Source organism: Cyprinodon variegatus, unplaced genomic scaffold, assembly GCF_000732505.1.
Source record: "Cyprinodon variegatus isolate N-32 unplaced genomic scaffold, C_variegatus-1.0 Scaffold77, whole genome shotgun sequence".
In the NCBI taxonomy this organism is placed as follows: Eukaryota; Metazoa; Chordata; class Actinopteri; order Cyprinodontiformes; family Cyprinodontidae; genus Cyprinodon; species Cyprinodon variegatus.
Window position 1 is genome coordinate 1435038 of NW_015150530.1, and position 18770 is coordinate 1453807.

The 18770-nt window shown below is 34.8% G+C and overlaps 1 protein-coding gene across 1 annotated transcript in view; it reads right to left on the reverse strand.

Moving 5' to 3' along the window:
- Nucleotides 1-18770, reverse strand: part of tmem145 (transmembrane protein 145) — an 84507-nt gene that overhangs the window by 30388 nt on the left and 35349 nt on the right. The window contains exons 3-5 of the mRNA XM_015372865.1: nt 15013-15090; nt 10244-10330; nt 9602-9703 (exon numbers count right to left, since the gene is read on the reverse strand). Coding sequence (XP_015228351.1) covers nt 9602-9703; nt 10244-10330; nt 15013-15090 — 267 coding nt within the window. The remainder of the gene's footprint in view (nt 1-9601; nt 9704-10243; nt 10331-15012; nt 15091-18770) is intronic.

Consider the following 18770-nt stretch of genomic DNA (forward strand, 5'->3'; position numbering starts at 1 on the left):
TTTTTAGCGGCACATCTGAGGTTCTGTCAGTTGAACTAGGTTGTCTAGCCTAGTACAGGAAGTCAATTATCACAAACCTTTGTGTCAAAGTGGATACTGATCTTAAATATGACAGCCAGATAAAGGAAACTGTAAAGAAAAGTTTCTTTCAGTTTAGACAGTTGGCCAAAACTGAAGCCCATTCTCTCCAGAGATCATTTAGAGACAATAATCCACGCCTTCAGCACTACCTGGCTTGATTATTCTGATGCACTTTACCTGGGGTTAGTGCCTCCCACATTCCTCAACTCCAGAGGGTACAAAATGCTGCGGCACATCTTTTATCTAGCACTCGTAAATATAAGCCAATTACCCCAATTTTAGCCTCACTAAACTGGCTCCTTGTACATTTAGGATCCATTTTAAAGTTCTTTTATTTTTAAGTTGCTCCATGGTCTTGCTCCATCTTATCTTTCTGAGTTGCTGCACCTTCATACACTATGGAAGAAAAACAGTCTAGTTGGAATCTGCCTTTTTTTTAACACCGAATTTTAAACACTGAATTTTTTTAGACATTGAATTGCTTACACTAAATTTTTATCTAGTAAAAATTCACCAGAAAAAAATTCAGCTGCAAAATAATTCAGCTGCAAAAATTCAGCCGCAAAAGTGTTGACCTTTTGCAACATGGTGGCGGCAAACAGACAGGGGTACCGTACTAGCTGTGATTGGCTCAGTTGTTTCACCCAAGCTGCTTGAATCTATTGAGTGTAGATTGCTTTGGCTTGAGTTTACCAAAAGGTCAACACTTTTGCGGCTGAATTTTTGCAGCTGAATTTTTTGCAGTTTAATTTTTGCAGCTGAATTTTTACCAGATACAAATTGAGTGTAAGGAATTCAATGTCTAAAAAAATTCAGTGTTTAAAATTCGGTGTTAAAAAAATTCAGTGTTTAAAATTCGATGTTAAAAAAATTCAGTGTTTAAAATTCGGTGTTAAAAAAAAAGACAGGTTCCAATGAGACTGTTTTTCTTCCATAATACACCCTCCCGTTCACTCAGGTCAACCAATCAGCTGCTTCTTGAGGTGCCTAAAACTAAACGGAAACTTAGGGGGGAATGTGCTTTCTCTGTGGCAGCTCCAAAAATGGGGAACGACCTTCCAATGAGATGTTGATTTTAGCCTTTGATCATTCCATTTAAATTATATTTATTTTATTATAGATGTTATATTTCCAATTTTAATGTTACGCTTTTATGTTTTTTTTATGTCTTGTAATGATTTTATGTTGTTTCACTGTATAGCACTTTGGTCTTTTGAGTAATTTTAAACTGCTTTATAAATAATGGTTAGTTCTTGGACAAGTTGGTCACTGTTGAAGGCCTCCTATACACACTTGTATATTGTACTCTAGCTGCTCTATCTCAAAGAAGTACCTAGAGCCAAATCTAGGGACGTTTTTCTGTTAATGGAGACTTTGGTGACAACACATAGACACAGAGATAATGATATATATTGTTTTGCCATAATTAATAGTACTTAAAAATGTTTATTAAGTAATTAGGAATAAATATCATACTATCAGAATATGGGGGGAGCATCCTACTGTATGCTGCCAATGGTTATAAAGGACTCATTTAAAATGATGAGTCATATGCACCACAGTGATATAACACTTTGGGCCCTGATCTTCAAAGATTCAAAATAATGGGCTCTAAATTCATGTGTGATCAGTTTTAGGACAACAGTTATGCTTATATAGTCATTTTCATTTCATTACTTATTATATATTCATTTTATTACTTCACAATGCTCAATCACACAGCCATGTGCAATAATTGTAATTTGGTACTGAGCAGCATTGTAAATTGTAAATACTGCCAATTGTATATAACATGGTCCTTATCTTATTTTATTCTTATATCTTATTTTACACTGTTTATATGGGAAGGGTGTCATTTTATTGTGTTGGTTGTAAATTTAATAATTTTACTTTTACTATTTTATTCAGTCTTATTATACTATATTTTATTTTATTTTGCTCTACTGTATCTACAATCTTATTTTTCTCTCTTCTGTAAACAGTTGCACAGCAGGAAAATAATTCCCTGCAAGGGATTAATAGAGTAATTCTGATTCCGATTGTCTGCTGTCCGCCTGCATAAATTTTTGCTGGCCTGTAGATCGTTTTTCTATTGTTACTTCTGAGGCTCCAAATTAAAATACATGTGCAGAGAATATCTCTCCATCATCTGGCATTGCACCAATCCCTCCTTTGTGGGAACAATGCCTGCAGATATTTTCGCATTTCAGTTTGTGCCCGACTTTCAGACAAAAAAAAAAGAAATAAAACTGTAGCTGATCTAATATTTCAGATATGGGAAATTGCTGTGCACATGGTGAACATTTTCTTTTGCATATCCTCCATCAATAATTTGTGCAGTTTGATCATTAGAATGTAATCTGCAGACTGAGGAAGGAAAACACACCAAGAATGGGGAGCACACGCCGTCTGCTGAATTGTTAAAGCAAATCACTTTTCATCTTCTTTGGAGATCTGCTCTGTGTGTACAAACACGTTTGCATCCATTTGAAGACAAGTAGATTTTCTGTAGATTTTCTATATGTGATTGAGATGATTGAGCCCTCAAAGCTTTATATGTTCATAATTTTTGACTGTAACTAAAAAGAAAAAAAAAGATATAAGACAATAATCCCCTTATTGCAGCCTCATATTTACCATTTTCTTGTGAAGTGGTGCTTAAATCTGGTTTTTTTTTTCTAAATGTAAAACGACCTATAGGTTTGTCTTCTATTTTTTTTTACATGAATATTTGTTTGTAGACATTTCCATTTTTCAAGAAGCAAGGATTAAAGCACTTTTTTTCTTAACTAACAGTGAGCCACAAAGTTCACAAATCAAGAAGTCCCTTCACATCCTGAATGGGTAAATAAATCTCACTTAATATCTTATATCTCTTGCAACACTGTCAACTAATACTGTCGTTATTTCTTATTCATTACACTTTTGAATGCTGTGTTCCAATTCCAAACTGGCTTCTCGTCTGGCACAGAGGAACAAAGCTGTATGTGATGGTGTTGAAAGCCTTTGAATGAGACATGGCCTGCAGTTGTGTTGCAGCAGCTGTGAAGGCGTTTTATGACAATCTCTATCTATAAAGAGGAGTGAATTAGCCAAGTTTCCAAGTGGCAGCTGGAAAATTATGGACATATTTTTTCTGAAATTTGAACAAATTAACAGCTGCTATAATTTCAGATCTTTTTTATTTCCCTACCATAACTTACACCAGCTGATGGCTGATGTCTGTGGCAGTATTCAAATGGTTTTTACTGGATCTATGTGTGAAAGATTCTCAAAACAGCCGAGCTACACTGGATCTTGATCATTTCCAAATAGATTATTTAAAATTAAGTAATTCATCTAACAAATAACTCAGTTTTAGAACACTGGGTCCTTATTTATTCAATTTATGATTAGATTTCATCAGAAAGGATTTGCAGTTTTAAAGACAATAAATTGCAAATGAATGCTTTGTTTTCCTGCATCTCTGTCAGGGCTATTTTTATATCCAAAATAATATAATCGTTAAAAGCATGTTAAGAAAAGAAAAAAGAAATCAGAAATGGGTTTGTTTCAAAAAAGAAAAGTTCATTAAATGTGTTTCACTACACCTACACAACACAAAAAAGTTAACATTATTCTTGCCAGTAGTGTAACATTCATGATAATAGAATATTACATTTTCAAAAACAAAAACAACACATAACATACGTGGCACTCCAAAACATTTATTACATTCTATTTTGAACAGTATCAGTTTCTCCATATATCTGCATCTTTTTAAGTTTGTGTTAAATAGATATAAAGGTTGGAGAAAGATTTCTATGATGCATTTGGAAATGTTTACCGAAACTCAGCCTTTACATTTTACAGTTTCTTGCAAGCAAGGAAACAGAGCGAATCGACCTCTGCTGCTCTTCAAGCCTTTGTAGGTGTTGCCTGATATGGATTAAAACCCACTACCCTGAGCTGGGAAGCACATGAAAGTAAAGCTGAAGAACAAGGAAATAAAACCTGAAAAATGTGAACGTGTCAAGAAAAATACATCAGATGGACAAATGAAAAAGAAATAAGTCAGGGAAAGAAGGGAGCTGGAGTGGGAAAGCACAATTAGGCACATGCTGATGGGAGGAAGGACAGAGATGGAGAGGTAAACAGACATGAAATGGTGCGGAGAGTGTCACATCTTGGTGGCGGGGAGTTGAAAGAGAGCGGGACATTGCCAGAGATTGCGAGCGACAGCAGGAGAGAAGATGAAGACGTGTGAAGGCCGGAAGGAAGCAAGGAGGCAAACATCATGGGATGAGGGATGAATATTGGCCACGGGACGCAGCGTGCATGTGTCTACGGGAGCCTAGATGAGTTTTTATACTCAAATCCAGCAGCATTAGGCAGCGTGTCTTTCAACAGACGCTGGCATGACACTAAACCGCACTCTGCAGGAAGCATCCTTTCTAATCATTCTCCTTCTCTGCCAGCATGTCCAAAATTAACCTTCTGCAAAATATAATTCAAGGGCATGAGTCCTCACACTCTATTACACATGCAATTCGGTGCATGACACCAGTAACAATAAGTCAAAAACTGGCACACAGTGATATGGGCAGATATTTCCCTTTCTTACATTCTCAAATACACCCAAATACGAAAACAAACTAAATACAACATAAAAAAAAACAAGAAAACAAACTATTCTTTCACTGAAGGATTTCTTAACAATAAAAAATGTATCATGTCTGAACTGATTTCTCTGAACTCCATGAAAACCCAGGTACAGCTCTTTATCAATGAACCCTTTAATTACAGCTTCATCTAACATTTCCCTGCACAACATTTACTCAGATTAAAAACAAAACAATAACAAAGACCCACACTTCCTTAAGAAACCAATCAATAGTCTAGAGAGGAGTTATTAGAGGGCGCGCTCAGCAGTTTAGCCACGGTTGCACATTAAGATTCTCTGGACTCTCCAGCAGGAAGCAATGCGCCTTACAGGAGAGTAAAGCAACACAGATAAACAATCAGATGTAAGAGGAATTTAAACATATTAGGAGAGGAAAAGTTTGCTGTAATGCTATGCAAATGTCTTGGGCCATTCCTCTTTTTTTATATGTTGCTTCTTGGATCACTACACACACTTTGCAAATATCCGTAGTTTAGAGCAAGACATCTTAAGGATTTCTAACTTTTGAAAATTTCCAAATCAACTAGTTTGACACGAATAAAGAATATTGTAGTACAAACAAACTGATTTCCAAAGTTTTATAAATTAAAAACATGATTTTTAATTGAGTCCTTTGGGTTTGGATCTTAGGATAAATCAATTTTATACAATATAAATATTATTTTATTAAGAAGTCCTCCTGAAAGAAATTGATAAGGTACTAGGTTAAAGCACCCCCAAGAACAAAACTGATATTATATTTTAGTTACGTAAAGGGAGCTGAGATTCAAAAGAGAGGTCTTTACTTATTAAAAATTTTGTTGGCAGCAGCAAAAAAGGCCATCACATGCAAATGTTCCAAACAAGAATCCCCTACAGTCAAAAAGTGGATGGACATCATAGAAGAAATTCACAGCATGGAAAGACTCACTTTTATAATAAGGTTGCAACAAGCAAAATATAAAGATCTTTGGAAAAAAATGGACAATGTATATTAATGATTACTGACCAATTGTTCTTTGTAAATTGTTCTCTTTTATATTATTTGTTCCTTTTAAATATAATAAAATACAAGTTAAAAAAAGTCCTCCTGCACTTGGTTCTGTAACTTCAAGGAATACACAGAACAAAAAGATCAAGTTTCCATGAAGGGTTAAATATTTTTGTCTCTGTGTAAATACTTCACATAAATCACTTAGAGAGAACTTTTTATTTGTCTAAAAGGTTGAAGCCTGTCTAATGTTCAGCACTGATATGTCTAAGTTAAGGTGCTAGAAACCACAAATAACACAAAGGCAAACAAAAGATTCCAGCACACTTGTATCTGTGCAAGAAGTGAAATCTTATGTAGATACTGTACAAGTTCGAGCATTTGTCAGTTGTCTAAAAAGAAAAGTTAAATATCACAATCGAAAGGAGCCCCTGCACAAAACGATTCAAAAGTGCACGATTTTCAGTGCTGGCATTTTATGTTAAAAGTAAAGTTTTACATGAGTGTTAGTTCCTCCAAAGGGCCGGAGTTAATTAATGGAGTTAAATTCAAACAACTCTGTTAAATGCTGATTTAAATATCAACACTTAACAGATTTTCTATTGTCTACCATAATGCATGCATTGACAACACTGGCAAACATCAGAGCTGTTGCATGGGATGCAGAAGTTGATCCTGCAACTGCAGGTGGCCAGTTAGAATTTCTCTTGATATGAAACAGCCAGCACTGCCGGCTGATGATGTTCAGACGGCATGATGAATCCTGTGTACAGCAGCCTTGCTTCTGTTAGTGGTACCGCAGAGCAGCTTCAATGTAGCTTAAACTAGTTTGTAGTGTCAAACTTAACTTTACCTTTAACACTTTACACTAGAGCTAAATAAATTAAACCCTAAAAATATTAAATCACCTCTAATAAGAGTGTTGTTCCAACTCCAGTCACAGTGTTGACTGTTGTAATTTAATCTAGTGTTGAAAAATATATTCCACCTTAAAAGTGTTTCGTTTAACTTCTTAAGAATTGAATCATCACTTCTAAATTAGCTGTGAATAGTGCTGTTGGCTTCATTCTTTGGAACAAATAACTATCCAGCTCCTTTTCATCTTGTACCACTAAAGTCATAGGTCAACTCAGACACTCAGCTCTGTAAACCAGAGACAGCTGATATGCATTTTATAACACATGAAGGATGCGCCATACTGCAGCTGTGGAACCCACCTTCTTCTTTTGTAAATGTAATTGCAATTTGTCTCATTTGGGGACAAATAAAGTGATTGATTGATCTGTTTTATCTTCGATTTGGATTTCTTGCTTCCTTTACATTCCAGACAAAGCGTTCTTTATTTAAACAAGCAATATATTTCTCTTCATGTCCTTTTTCATTTTTGTGTAGATTTTTCTTTCATTTTTATTTTTTAGTTCTACTAATAGTTTCATTGGGAACCCCTTTATGTTTTTACTTGTAAAAACCTACATAAATAAAGTACCTACTTATAGTAGGTACCTACTTATATAGTGACAGATCATTTAAACTCAGCACCTAATCCTTTTCTCTCAAAAAATGTCCAATGTATAGAAAATATGTAGATCATAGTAATACTGTGCACAATATCATAAATTGTGAGATTTTTAATCTAGTGTTTTGACTTAATATGGCAGTTCAGTGAGATGGCTGGAATCTCTCTGCAGTCCAGGTCCATTAAGCTAATTATGTTTTATTGTTTATGATATTTGCACACAGACTGATATTTTCACGCATGTACTCCTGTTAATTAATATGATTTTTAATTTACAACAGATAAATAATGCCATTATTTAAAATTAGAATATTATATTGAACAACTTAAAACAGTTGGACCTAATAAAAAAAATGTGGACCTAATTAAAAAAACATGTTTAAAACCTGCTAAAGATTGTTTTTATTGTTGTTTTTTTACATAGAGGATAGTGCATATGATGGTATAGGTCATAGGGGTAGTTTGTTAGAAGCCTTGAAAAGCCAGATCATCTGTTGGATATAGAGTTTAAGGTCTGACATTTCTTTATTCCTCTACCTGACCACATGGCTCATTTTATGCATAGGTTGTACTGTTAGGGCCAGGGACAAGAAATGGAAATAAAATGAAAAATAAATCAGCCAGAGTCATAAATAAACAAAGACCCACAGAAAACCAGATGGACCATTGACTGAAAACACTAAAATATTACAAGAAAGTCTGACTTTATGGAAGCAAAGTAAGGAAATATTTACCTGCCCTACATTCTAATATCTGTTGTATGTTTTGAATGACTGAGATGGTCAAACTTGAGGAGAGTGATAGGTGGCTAAGTGTGGTAGAGTGTGGTAGAGAGAGAAAAGAATCAATAACAACTGATTATTATAAATAATATTGTTATCTTAATATCCACCAGTAGCATCCATTTACAATAACATGGGAAAACTCAAGAATATGGTCTATGGTGGGTCTGCAATTTTTGGATGTGCTACCAAAAGAAGATATACAATGGATGGTCTGTTAAATAAACTATGTTTTTTTTTTTTCAAACAGACAGGTCCTGTAAAAGTAAAAAAATGTTTTAATGTAAGAAAAACAGCAGCTTTACCAATAATGAACATATTAACCTTCTTAATCTGTTACATCCCCTCCACTGCAGAACTCTGACACCGCTGCTCTGCCTTCCCTATCTAATAATGTGTCACTTTAAGATTATTTGACATGGTACTTTTGTTGTATCCTGAGGAAGTAAGACTTTTTCTCAGTTGGTTAAAGAAATAACAAAGAGTGCATAGCGTTATGAAGACTTTTTTTTATAGTAGCTATTCAACTCTAAAAAGTAATTACAGAATCTGTATCTTAGTCACAATGTGCTTTTGTACTGTATCATTTATACAAACTGTATTTCCCATCTATCCATTGCACGAAAAATTGTGGCTCAAGTAAACACAAATATTCTCTGACTTCTGGTTTTAAATGTTTCGGTTCTGAGGTTGATTATTACCTCTAAACTTTACCCTCTCATGTCGTGCTCTATTTAACAGGACAGCTCCAATATTAAATTACAGTATGCTGTGCGTAGTACTTCAAGTTGCTGCTTGATTTGCGAGGCAACGCATTGACAAGAAAGGGTGGAATGACTGTGGGTTATAATCTGGAACTTGGGTTCACTGGCAGATAATTCTGTACTGCTTTCAGTAGCAATCTGATCTCTAGAATTAAAACAACAGTTTTTGCCTATGGTCTTATTAAGTGTGTACAACGTTTTACATTTTAATTAATTTATCAAATCCTATTCTTAAATCTGCAGTCCCTTTTAAACAAAAAACAGCTGCATGGATCATATGTAATATGAATTTGATTGATTTTAGAGTTTAACACTGTACGACATATTTCACTAAGTTGAGTTATGGCCATAACAGCATCCATCTGTCAGAGTTAGCAATTTGTATAGCCTTTGAAAGCCACGGGGTAATCCTTCCTGGCTACTTTTGGTCAGTTCAGATTAGCTTCACTATAGAAAATGTGGTTAGGTACAATTTCCTCAAATGGGGGCTGATATACAGGGGCAAGCACTGAGCGAAAATTTATTTAGGTTTCACAATGAAGAAAAAAAAAGGTTTCCTGAGGCTCCTTTAGGTTAAACCGAATATAATATGTTTACAATTGCTTTCTCATTTAAAGATGAAGCTTCACTGATACATGACATTCCCTCTTCTGCTTAAGAAAGCCTTAAATATGGCATTAAATCCAAAAAAAGAGGACACTTGTGACATTACTGTGTCATTTTTTTGAACATAAAAGAAAACAAAGCAATTAAGTGAATAAATAAAATGCAGCTAGTAGACTCTGCATTTATTAAAACAGGGGTTGGAGGTCAGCACTTACTTACCCCACACTTGCTGAGAGCGATGTACCACCACCTCTCCCTCACTGAGCGGAAACTGCGACCACCCACGCAGCTCAGAACCTCCTCGTCGCCATCGTCCTCCACCTGGGAGAAGGAAAGAAATCAGATGGTGATCCGAAGAGGATCTTGTTATTCCAAACAGGGTGACACATTTCCGCCTCACGGGCACGTTGACTTGTCTCAGTAAAAGCCGAAGATTTCGAGATACAAGCACATTTCACACTCTGTTGGGACAAGATCCACAAAAGGCAGTCACACCTCTAATGTAATAAACAGCCAGGTTGCTGCAAAATATAATAATAATAATTAAAAAAAAAATTATGAGGCACAAAGCTCTATTGAGATCAACAATGCATATGTAAATCAGATAAATGTTATGAAAACACATTATGGACCATTAACTCTCACCTCCTTTCCATCTTCATCTCAGTTTATTATTTTCCTTTTTAACATGTTATTGTGTTGTTTTACATTTTGAAGAAGATTGAATAGAAAAGGTGAAAATGTGTCAAACTGTCTCCAAATAAAAAGATCAAAGGTCAATTATATTTATAAAACAAAGAAAAACTCTATTTTCCATTACATTCATTTTCAGCAGCATATAACAGAGTGTTATATTCTTACCACACATCCTGACCAGGTGTAGCGTGTGGTGAGATTGATGACCTGGTTGTTTTCAGGTCTCAGCACTGCTTCCTTCTCATAGCAGTTCTGTTATCAAAGCACACAGAAAACAAAACATTGTTATCCATGCACACAGAAAACAAAACATTGTTCTCCATCTATCTTCATTGTTATTAAGTTGCAATTCAATGAGGACAGCAGACAACAAACATGTTATTTTCCTTGAATTGTTATTTATTGTGACATCAAAGTTTTTCATATTATAATTGGGACTCAAGTGCAGTCCAACCAGAAGGTTAGGAGGATTAATCATAAGGGGAATTAACTTTGTGTTTGAAGGATTGCTGGGATGATGGACAGTTGATACAACAGTAATCAATCAGAAAAGTCAGAATTTATTTCAGATATTCTCCAATTCAGACTGAATTAAAATGATACATACAGGCTCTAACGTTTGCATACACTCCAACCAATACTTAGCAAGCTGCTGAGAAAATACATGTTTATTTAGCATTAACAAACTCCTGACAAAATAGTGTCAAGAACTGTATCCACAAAACTATTAACCACTGACAGTTCATTTAGATTGGTTTTCTTCCTGCTACCAAAACATATTTTAAACTCAGGCTTTAAATTTTCTGTTTATTTCAGTAGCATCAACTCAGGACTTCTTTTGCTTTGTTTATTCCAAACACATTTATGATGTGTGCCAACGGTTATTTTCCTGGTAAAACATGGAACAGTAAAGTTTTAACTCAAGACCTACACCTTTATTATTTCACCCACTTGTACCATCCATCATTGACGCTACACTAGGAATAAAACATAACTTCAGCAGGATGCTACACCAAATTGACACTTGGAACTGTTGTATTTGTTTTGAAAACCTTCAAATTGAGTTTCTGGGAAATAGCATGCTCAGTTATTTATTGCTTGTCTATGAACATCTTAGGCAATTTCCATTAATCTGAAGGTAATAGTTTGAGTCAGGCGGGCAAAAAAAATACATAGTACTAGACAACTCAAAACTGGTTTTTGTTTTTTTTATAAATAAAAGAAGGCTAATAAGCTTTTGAAATGTTCCTGTCCTCATTTCTGGTGTTGTTTTCCCAGTGGTTGCCATGAAACCAACCATTATATATTAAAGTCACCAATTCTGCCAAAAGAGGTGAAAATTACCTAGCAAGAGTGATAGTGGAAATCCACAAAACAAAAAAAATAAAGTTGTATATCCAAAATAGGTTTAGAAAATCATACATTTTTTGCTATATTATTCAAACCACCAAAATAAAAAAAGATAATTAAATCATCATCAGTCCAAGACCTATAAAACATCAATGCCAGAATTGTATAAATTTTGTAATTTAGTAGACAAGAGAAAAACGTGGTTAAGTCTTCTGAAAAAAAGAAAAAAAAAACACATTTTCACACAAGTTTGCCTTTGAGTGATAAATGTGTTTATATGTGAAATCTTAACATTTCTGCAAACTGTTCGGGTGAGTTACAAAAACCCGTGTTTGATCTTGCAAATCTGTGACCGGAATCTGACAGAGAGCTGAGAAGTGATGTGATCCCTGTAAGTGCACTAGAAATATCTAACGCACTGTCACATCTGTGTGTCAGAAGAGGTAAGGCAGGCGATTACAGCACAAACATTCAGCATGAGTTGCCAAATGAAAGCTATGCACGTCAATATCATTTCTTTTTTTTCTTAACATGATAATTCATTTCAGCATAGGTTTTTCTCAACATCTGAAGTTCAAATAGAATTTTGCATGAACAGAAAACGAAGCACACATTAAAATTTGGGTGTGAAGAGGGTATTAGTGTCTAGATATTATAAAGAATTAAATCATTAGTCACTGGAGTAAAGGTCTTGATTAAACCACATTTTATGATGCTCTATAGTAAAGGCATGGAAACATTATAAATGAAGCATCCCTCTCCTTCTGAAGGCAAAGTTTTAAACTTCAGATCTTAAACAGGCATTAAATTAAACCTCTAAGGCCATGCAATAACAACGTAAGATTGTTACTAATTTTGGTGTTGCAGAGCTTTTGAATGAAATAAGAACCATTGTATTAGCTTCTTTTATTTAAAGCATCCAGCTTGGGCTGGGTAAAGATAAGGTTAATTGATGGTAGCATTAGGAAATGAATACGTACTACAATTGGAAGTAAATGTATGAGAAACTAATGAGTTTTTTTCTCCCAAGAGCTTATTGGCCAACACTTTAAATTAGGACAAGAAACTCATTCGGGTTGAATCATCACCAGAAATAACATTTTTCTTCCTAAAAATGAATCATGCTGCCTTGTGGACATATGTTTAGTAAGCTGGGGTGAAGGCAAACTAAAAAAAATAACAGAGATTATATTTTTATGTTTCACAAACAATTCTGTGTCTTCCTAAAATGGCTGAACGGGGCAACAGCAGAAAGATTAAAGGGGTCAATACTAACCGTGGCCTTGTTTACTCTAAGGAACTGATACACTTTTCTCTTATAATAACATGTGCAGCTATTCGTTCAATATGTCTTTATAACCGTTTCTGCTAAAAGAATAATATGTGTAATGTGGGAAACTGAATTTCAGAACAGAAATGTTCAAACCATGAACTTGTTTTCTAATCCAGGAATGAGACTTTGTGGTGTTTTGAGGGAATCTTGATCAATCTCCCACAAAGGGACCTTTATCAATAGTTCTTAGTCAAATTTGATTGAGCCTGATTTTTCACAGGCAAGCTGTGCAGTCAGTGCACCAGACCATGTCTGAGAATTAAATAAGATGATTAGAGCAGACAAGCTGATCATCAACAACATCTGTTTATTTGAAAAGATAATAAATAAATTTAGCAAATCTGACAAAGAATCTGTGAATTGTATTCTCTGAGTAGACAGTCTACTGTATTGCTTTTTTCACCTCTTTAAGGATTACCAAGAGGCTGGAGTCTATATTAGGCATTTCAAACAGCTGTTGGTAATTTCACACTTCCACAACTTTGCTCGTTTCACATCAGACATTTTAGGTATGAAAAGGAGCCATCTGCCATGAGGGATAGTACTGACCATGTTGTGTTATACCTGCATTTGATAAGAGTTTAAAGAACTTTTCTGAAAGATACTTGCAGTTTTCTATAAGACCATGTGTTTAAATAACTTCAAACGGTAACGTATATTAGGAGAAGGTCACTACTTGATAGTGTGATTTGATTTGATATTTTTATCACTTAATATAAACTAACACCTTCTCAATCATGACTCATCACCACAATTAGGGGATTTTTTTTTAAGATGACTCATCTTAATCAATATAATTAACCACCAGGAAACGTAACATGGAATTACATATTTAAATATACAGTATGGGTACCACATTTAGAAAAGTCTGAGATCAATTGGCTGCAGGGTATTCTAATCTAGGTATGTTTAAAACTTGTTATTTGTATTCTCTAAAGAGCTAAATAAAGATGAACAAGCTGCAGCTTTATGTTAGCGCAGACATTTCTGGACTTAGTCAAAGAGAAAATAAAACAAATTTAAACTAAATAAATAATTCTCATCACTATTTGACAACAAAATATAAATAAATAAGGAAGGATCATTTGGTTGTTTAAATGCATGCTAAGAAAGACTTTTCCGCCATGGAGGAGAATCGTGGAAACTCTAAGACTGTTTAATAAACTTCTGCACTGTAAAAACGACAACTCAAAATTGTTCACCTTACTAAGATTTTTGCATTCACTGACAATAAAATTGCCAGTTGGAACTTGAACTGTCTGTTGTGAGCTAGTTGAACTCACTTTCATAAGTTTCTGATGAAAAGTTCATCTTATTCTATAAATTAAGTTGAGTTTACTTTGAAGTTGTAGTTGACACCCAGTCCGAGCGAGGTCAACTTATCTGCGCATGCTCATTTCAAATTTGTCATGGCAACCGGCTGCTATGGGATTTCCATGGATTTTCCCAGGAGCTCCCTTCTAAAGTTTGCATCAGCCATCTGGTCACTCTGCTGGCGGTAACCATTTTCAGCTGCAGATTTACACAATTGTGAATTCTTAGGCAGTGGTTGTGAATACTTAGACACTGGTTTCCTGTCATCTCTGGCAATATTGCATTATTTGTAAGGTTTTAACAGGAGTGGGAAAGTAAAAAAATATATGCTGAAACCTGATTTGCTTTAAGCATACGATTACTTGTTAACATTGCTTGTTTACATTGTGGAATTGTAAACCTGTTTTTGCCAAAGTGGTTCAAATAAACATACAAAATTTAACTGGTTTACTGTCGGTGGATGATTTAATGGGGGGGATTTAAACTCAAAAATGTAAGTTATTACAGGGGATGGTAATCTGAATTTAAAATAATTTTTTACAGATAATCTGAACTTAAAATAATATGTTTTTACAGACTTTAAAGTTCCAGTAACTTGAATTAAAAAAAAACTTAGTTGGCAGAACTTGAAAAACTTAGCTGACACAACTTGATAAATGTAGTTCTACAAAACTTAAAAAATTAAGTTGATGCCTTCAACTCAAAAATTCTGTGCAGTCGGTTGCCCTGAAATTTTGAGTTGAACTAACTTTTTTGTTTTTACAGTGTGTTAGAAATTGACTTATTATTTCTTCGAGCTGGATGAAAAATTTGTAGTCCTAAAGTCTAAGTTAAATTTTGAAAATTTTTGGAACAACTTCATTTCAATATATAATATGAATAATCAAATTCTGCCTTTTATTCCAGCCTCTAGTCTATCAGAAAGTCAAAGCCTCACCTTTTCTGTCTTCTTGTACACAGCTGGCCACTGAGAGCTGTCATCAAAGTAGAGCAGAATGTTCTGACAGCAGCGCGACTGCAAAGAGGGGAGACACAAACAGAAAGAGATCGCACTGGGGTGGTACATCCATCAGAGTGGACTCAGTGAGTTGATTTGACATGATTTGGTATGAAACTGGTTCTACAGGCTGCAAGCTAAAACATGCTCAGCATTGATAAAAAGTGGTTATTAAACTGGCTACTTCATTAAAAGGAAAACAAAGGCGATAAAAAAAAAACTAGCAGTAGATTGTAAATTAGGGAGATGGGGAAGTGGAAGAGGGTGTGAAGATGGTTCAACAATATGGTCATATCAATTAATATAATGAAGTGAGATATAATAAAAGAGAAAGGGGAAAGCTAATTGAGAGGAAGATGCTTCAGAATGAGAAAATGAGGCAAAGACAATTGTACTTGTTTGCTAGATGGTGTGGCAAACTGAGCTGTTGGCAGAGAACATATGACATTACAGCACGATTCAAAGAGAAGAAAATCGACTATCAAATAAAGGTAAAAAAAAGATTAGTTACAAAACATATATGTTAGAATTAATATAAAACACGAAAAACCTGTTTCATTTGGTATACTGTAAATATAGTTAAAGGCACATTTTGCAACCATGTTGCATCAGCTCATGATTTAACACCACTGAGAGCTTTTGACAACCAAAAGAAGCCTTGGCTATAATTAAAAAATGTATATTTTAAATGCTTCAATTATTTAGCAGTTCGAATCATTATACGTTTTGGAACATTTGTGAGGCATCATGGAAAAAGAGGGAACAATTTGGCACGGCACAGACAGGAAAAAAAAACACAAATTTCAGGGAAGAGAAAAAATCATTTTCATTTTAATGTAAAATGTGCAAGTTGAAGATATGAATCCATGCTTTAAGTTTAATTTCAGAGGTTTAAAAATGCTAATTTTTGTGTTTAAACTCAGCAGAAACAACAGCCAACAGGTGTTCCACCACAATCTGTGGCCTCAGGCTGGACAATAATTCAATATTAATATATATACTGTGATATAATCTTTTGCAATAACTGTAATATAACTTTTAAAAGCATTTCAGGTATTTCAATATACATTAAAGTCTATGATTGTAGTGTTTTCAACACACTGGCAATGTTCTCCACAGACATGGAGCCTGTGTCTGCATCTGCAGGCTGTGCTCCATTGTGGGCTAACCTCCTACAGCGTACATTTTTAGCAGAACAATTAGTGGCCACCATAAGACGAGGAAACATCCCAGTTTTGGACTACCTGTACTTTGCAAAATCTGTCCCAGCAAATGTCTCCAATTTTAGCATTTGATGATATCACATTGACTACGTACTATTTAGCTCATAAGCAGCAGGTAGCCACGCAGGCTTAAAGCAGAAGAGCGGAGCACTGCGGCTTTCAATAAAAGAAGAGAGTTTGGTCATCTCCAGGTCTGGAAGTCATCCTGTGATATTGTAAGATGTGTGAAATGATTCATTATGTTTTAACAGAGTTTACCTCTAAAGGTTATCTAAAGGATAAAGTTTTGATTTGCGCTGAGAAGCATTAACCGTGTTGTCAATGTTTGCTGTGGCAAGGTTTTTTTAATAAAGAAAAACAAGCCAAACTTTCATTGTGAAACAGAAAGATATAGGTCAAGACGAGAACAGAGGGAGCTGTCCCAAGAGTGAGAGAAAGGCTGAGAAATCTTTACAGCAAGATTTGAAAAAGAAAAACTTAGATGTTTTAGAATTGACTGAGGACCTTTAGTTTGCATTTTCAGAGCTAGACATTATGAGTTATTTTGTTACTTTAATGTCTTAATTTGTGAACATAGTCCTCCAATCTTAGGTGTGTTTGTATTCTTGATTATATGAAAGTGAATCACAAAAAAAAAATAAAGGTGACACTGACAGAGAACCTGTGAAAGAGGCAAGAACCTTTGGACTGTTATATAAAGAGGAAGAGAATCCTCAGGTTATACGTACCCATTCAATCTGTTGAGTTTGTAGCTCTAAATAAAAAGAATTAGATGAGTTTTTTTTTTTTCAAATATATCTAAAATGTTGTATTGGAAAAGTTTTATAGTTGAGGGCATTCCTGGTAGTCTTTCCGATGTTTATATGTTTATATGCTAATATAACAGCACCCCCTTGAGTCACAACATATGATGGGATGCTGAAAGTACTTTGACACCGGTATTTGCATGTCCAGCCCACAGTTTTTGTGAGGTGTGGCAATAAGTGGCTTGTGTGAATAAAGCACATGGCTACTTAATTCTTACAGCACTTGGCTGTGGACGTACATGTTTACCATGCCGAACCACAAGGAGATGAAGCAGAAGAAATTGATGATAGCGACTGCATAACTTTGTTTCCAGCTGACCTTAACCCAAGATGAGGATGATGAATAACACTTTGGATTGGATGGGAAGAGCTAGAAAATACCTGAAGGTATTGCCATCCCAGCATCCTTCCAATGTTGAGACGGCAATAGCGAAGAAATTGAGAAGATGCATCATCCTCACTGCAAATACTATGTTATGAGAGGAGAATTCACATGGGAAGAAGTCCAGTAGCTGAAAACTTTCTCCAGAGCTCATGAACAATGTACAGATTGATTTCTTAACAGAGAGCGAGTGGAAGGCCATGAGAATAATCTGACATCTTGAAGCAAACCGGCATACAGTAGAAACTTCAGCCATTATCCACCAAGAAGACACTAACAAAGTAATGCCAGTTGAAACTATTTAATCGGAGGCAAGCCTGCAGATATACTTAACATTTTCCCATTGGATAAGTTTGAAAACGTATGCTAAAAAAATAATCCACCTATCATTCTAACTTCATATCAAGTAATTTATTATCGGCTGATAAAAAGCAAATGTGTTTTTTTTTTTTTTTACTTCAATCATTTTTCTGGAAGGGAAGCTAAGACTGACAAATAATAAGAGCCACATTACAGGGTATTATTTTCAGTTGCTTTATTGTTTCACCACTTCATTATGATGAATAATGGTGACAAGCATAGGAATTCGTTGTTCTAGACTTCATTTTGGGCTTGTTTTTCATTTGAGAACGAATAAATTACTAGTAAGGCCATTTTTCTATATTCATTTTGAGGTCATTGATGTGTGCTTAATCATAATTCATCTTAATACAGCAAGACTTAAACTGGCAATATGGTTTTGACGCTCGCCACACAGCTGGTATACATTTGAAGCACTGCCATTTTAAAATGAGCAGAATTTGCACATTGTAATATAACTTTATTTAAGTTACACTGAGATAAGAAGTGATACGATAGATGTCCCTGATTAATCTGTGAACTGCAAAACTATGTGCATGGAATACATAAAAAATGTGTATAGTAATATCAATTTAGTTAACATTTTCCAATGTAAACCATAAGCAGGCAGAAATGTTTCTTTTGTTTACAGATCAAGTAACTGCAGTGCCAGCATTTTTTGTAGATTAACACCTAATCTCTGATTATTAGTTCATCAAACCCCAAACTGCTGTGTTATTGTATTACCTATTGAATAATTGATTGCTGGGACCAAGAAGCTATTGATTTCTTTGTATTTTAAAATGGCTCATAAAACACTTAATTTTAAACATTCCTTTGCAAGAGCCATTGAAAGAGCAGAAATAAACAGAATGTTAAAAGCTGTTTGATAGAGTGCTGTAAATTTATAGAATAATGGTGCTCAAATTTAATGATTAATACTGCCGC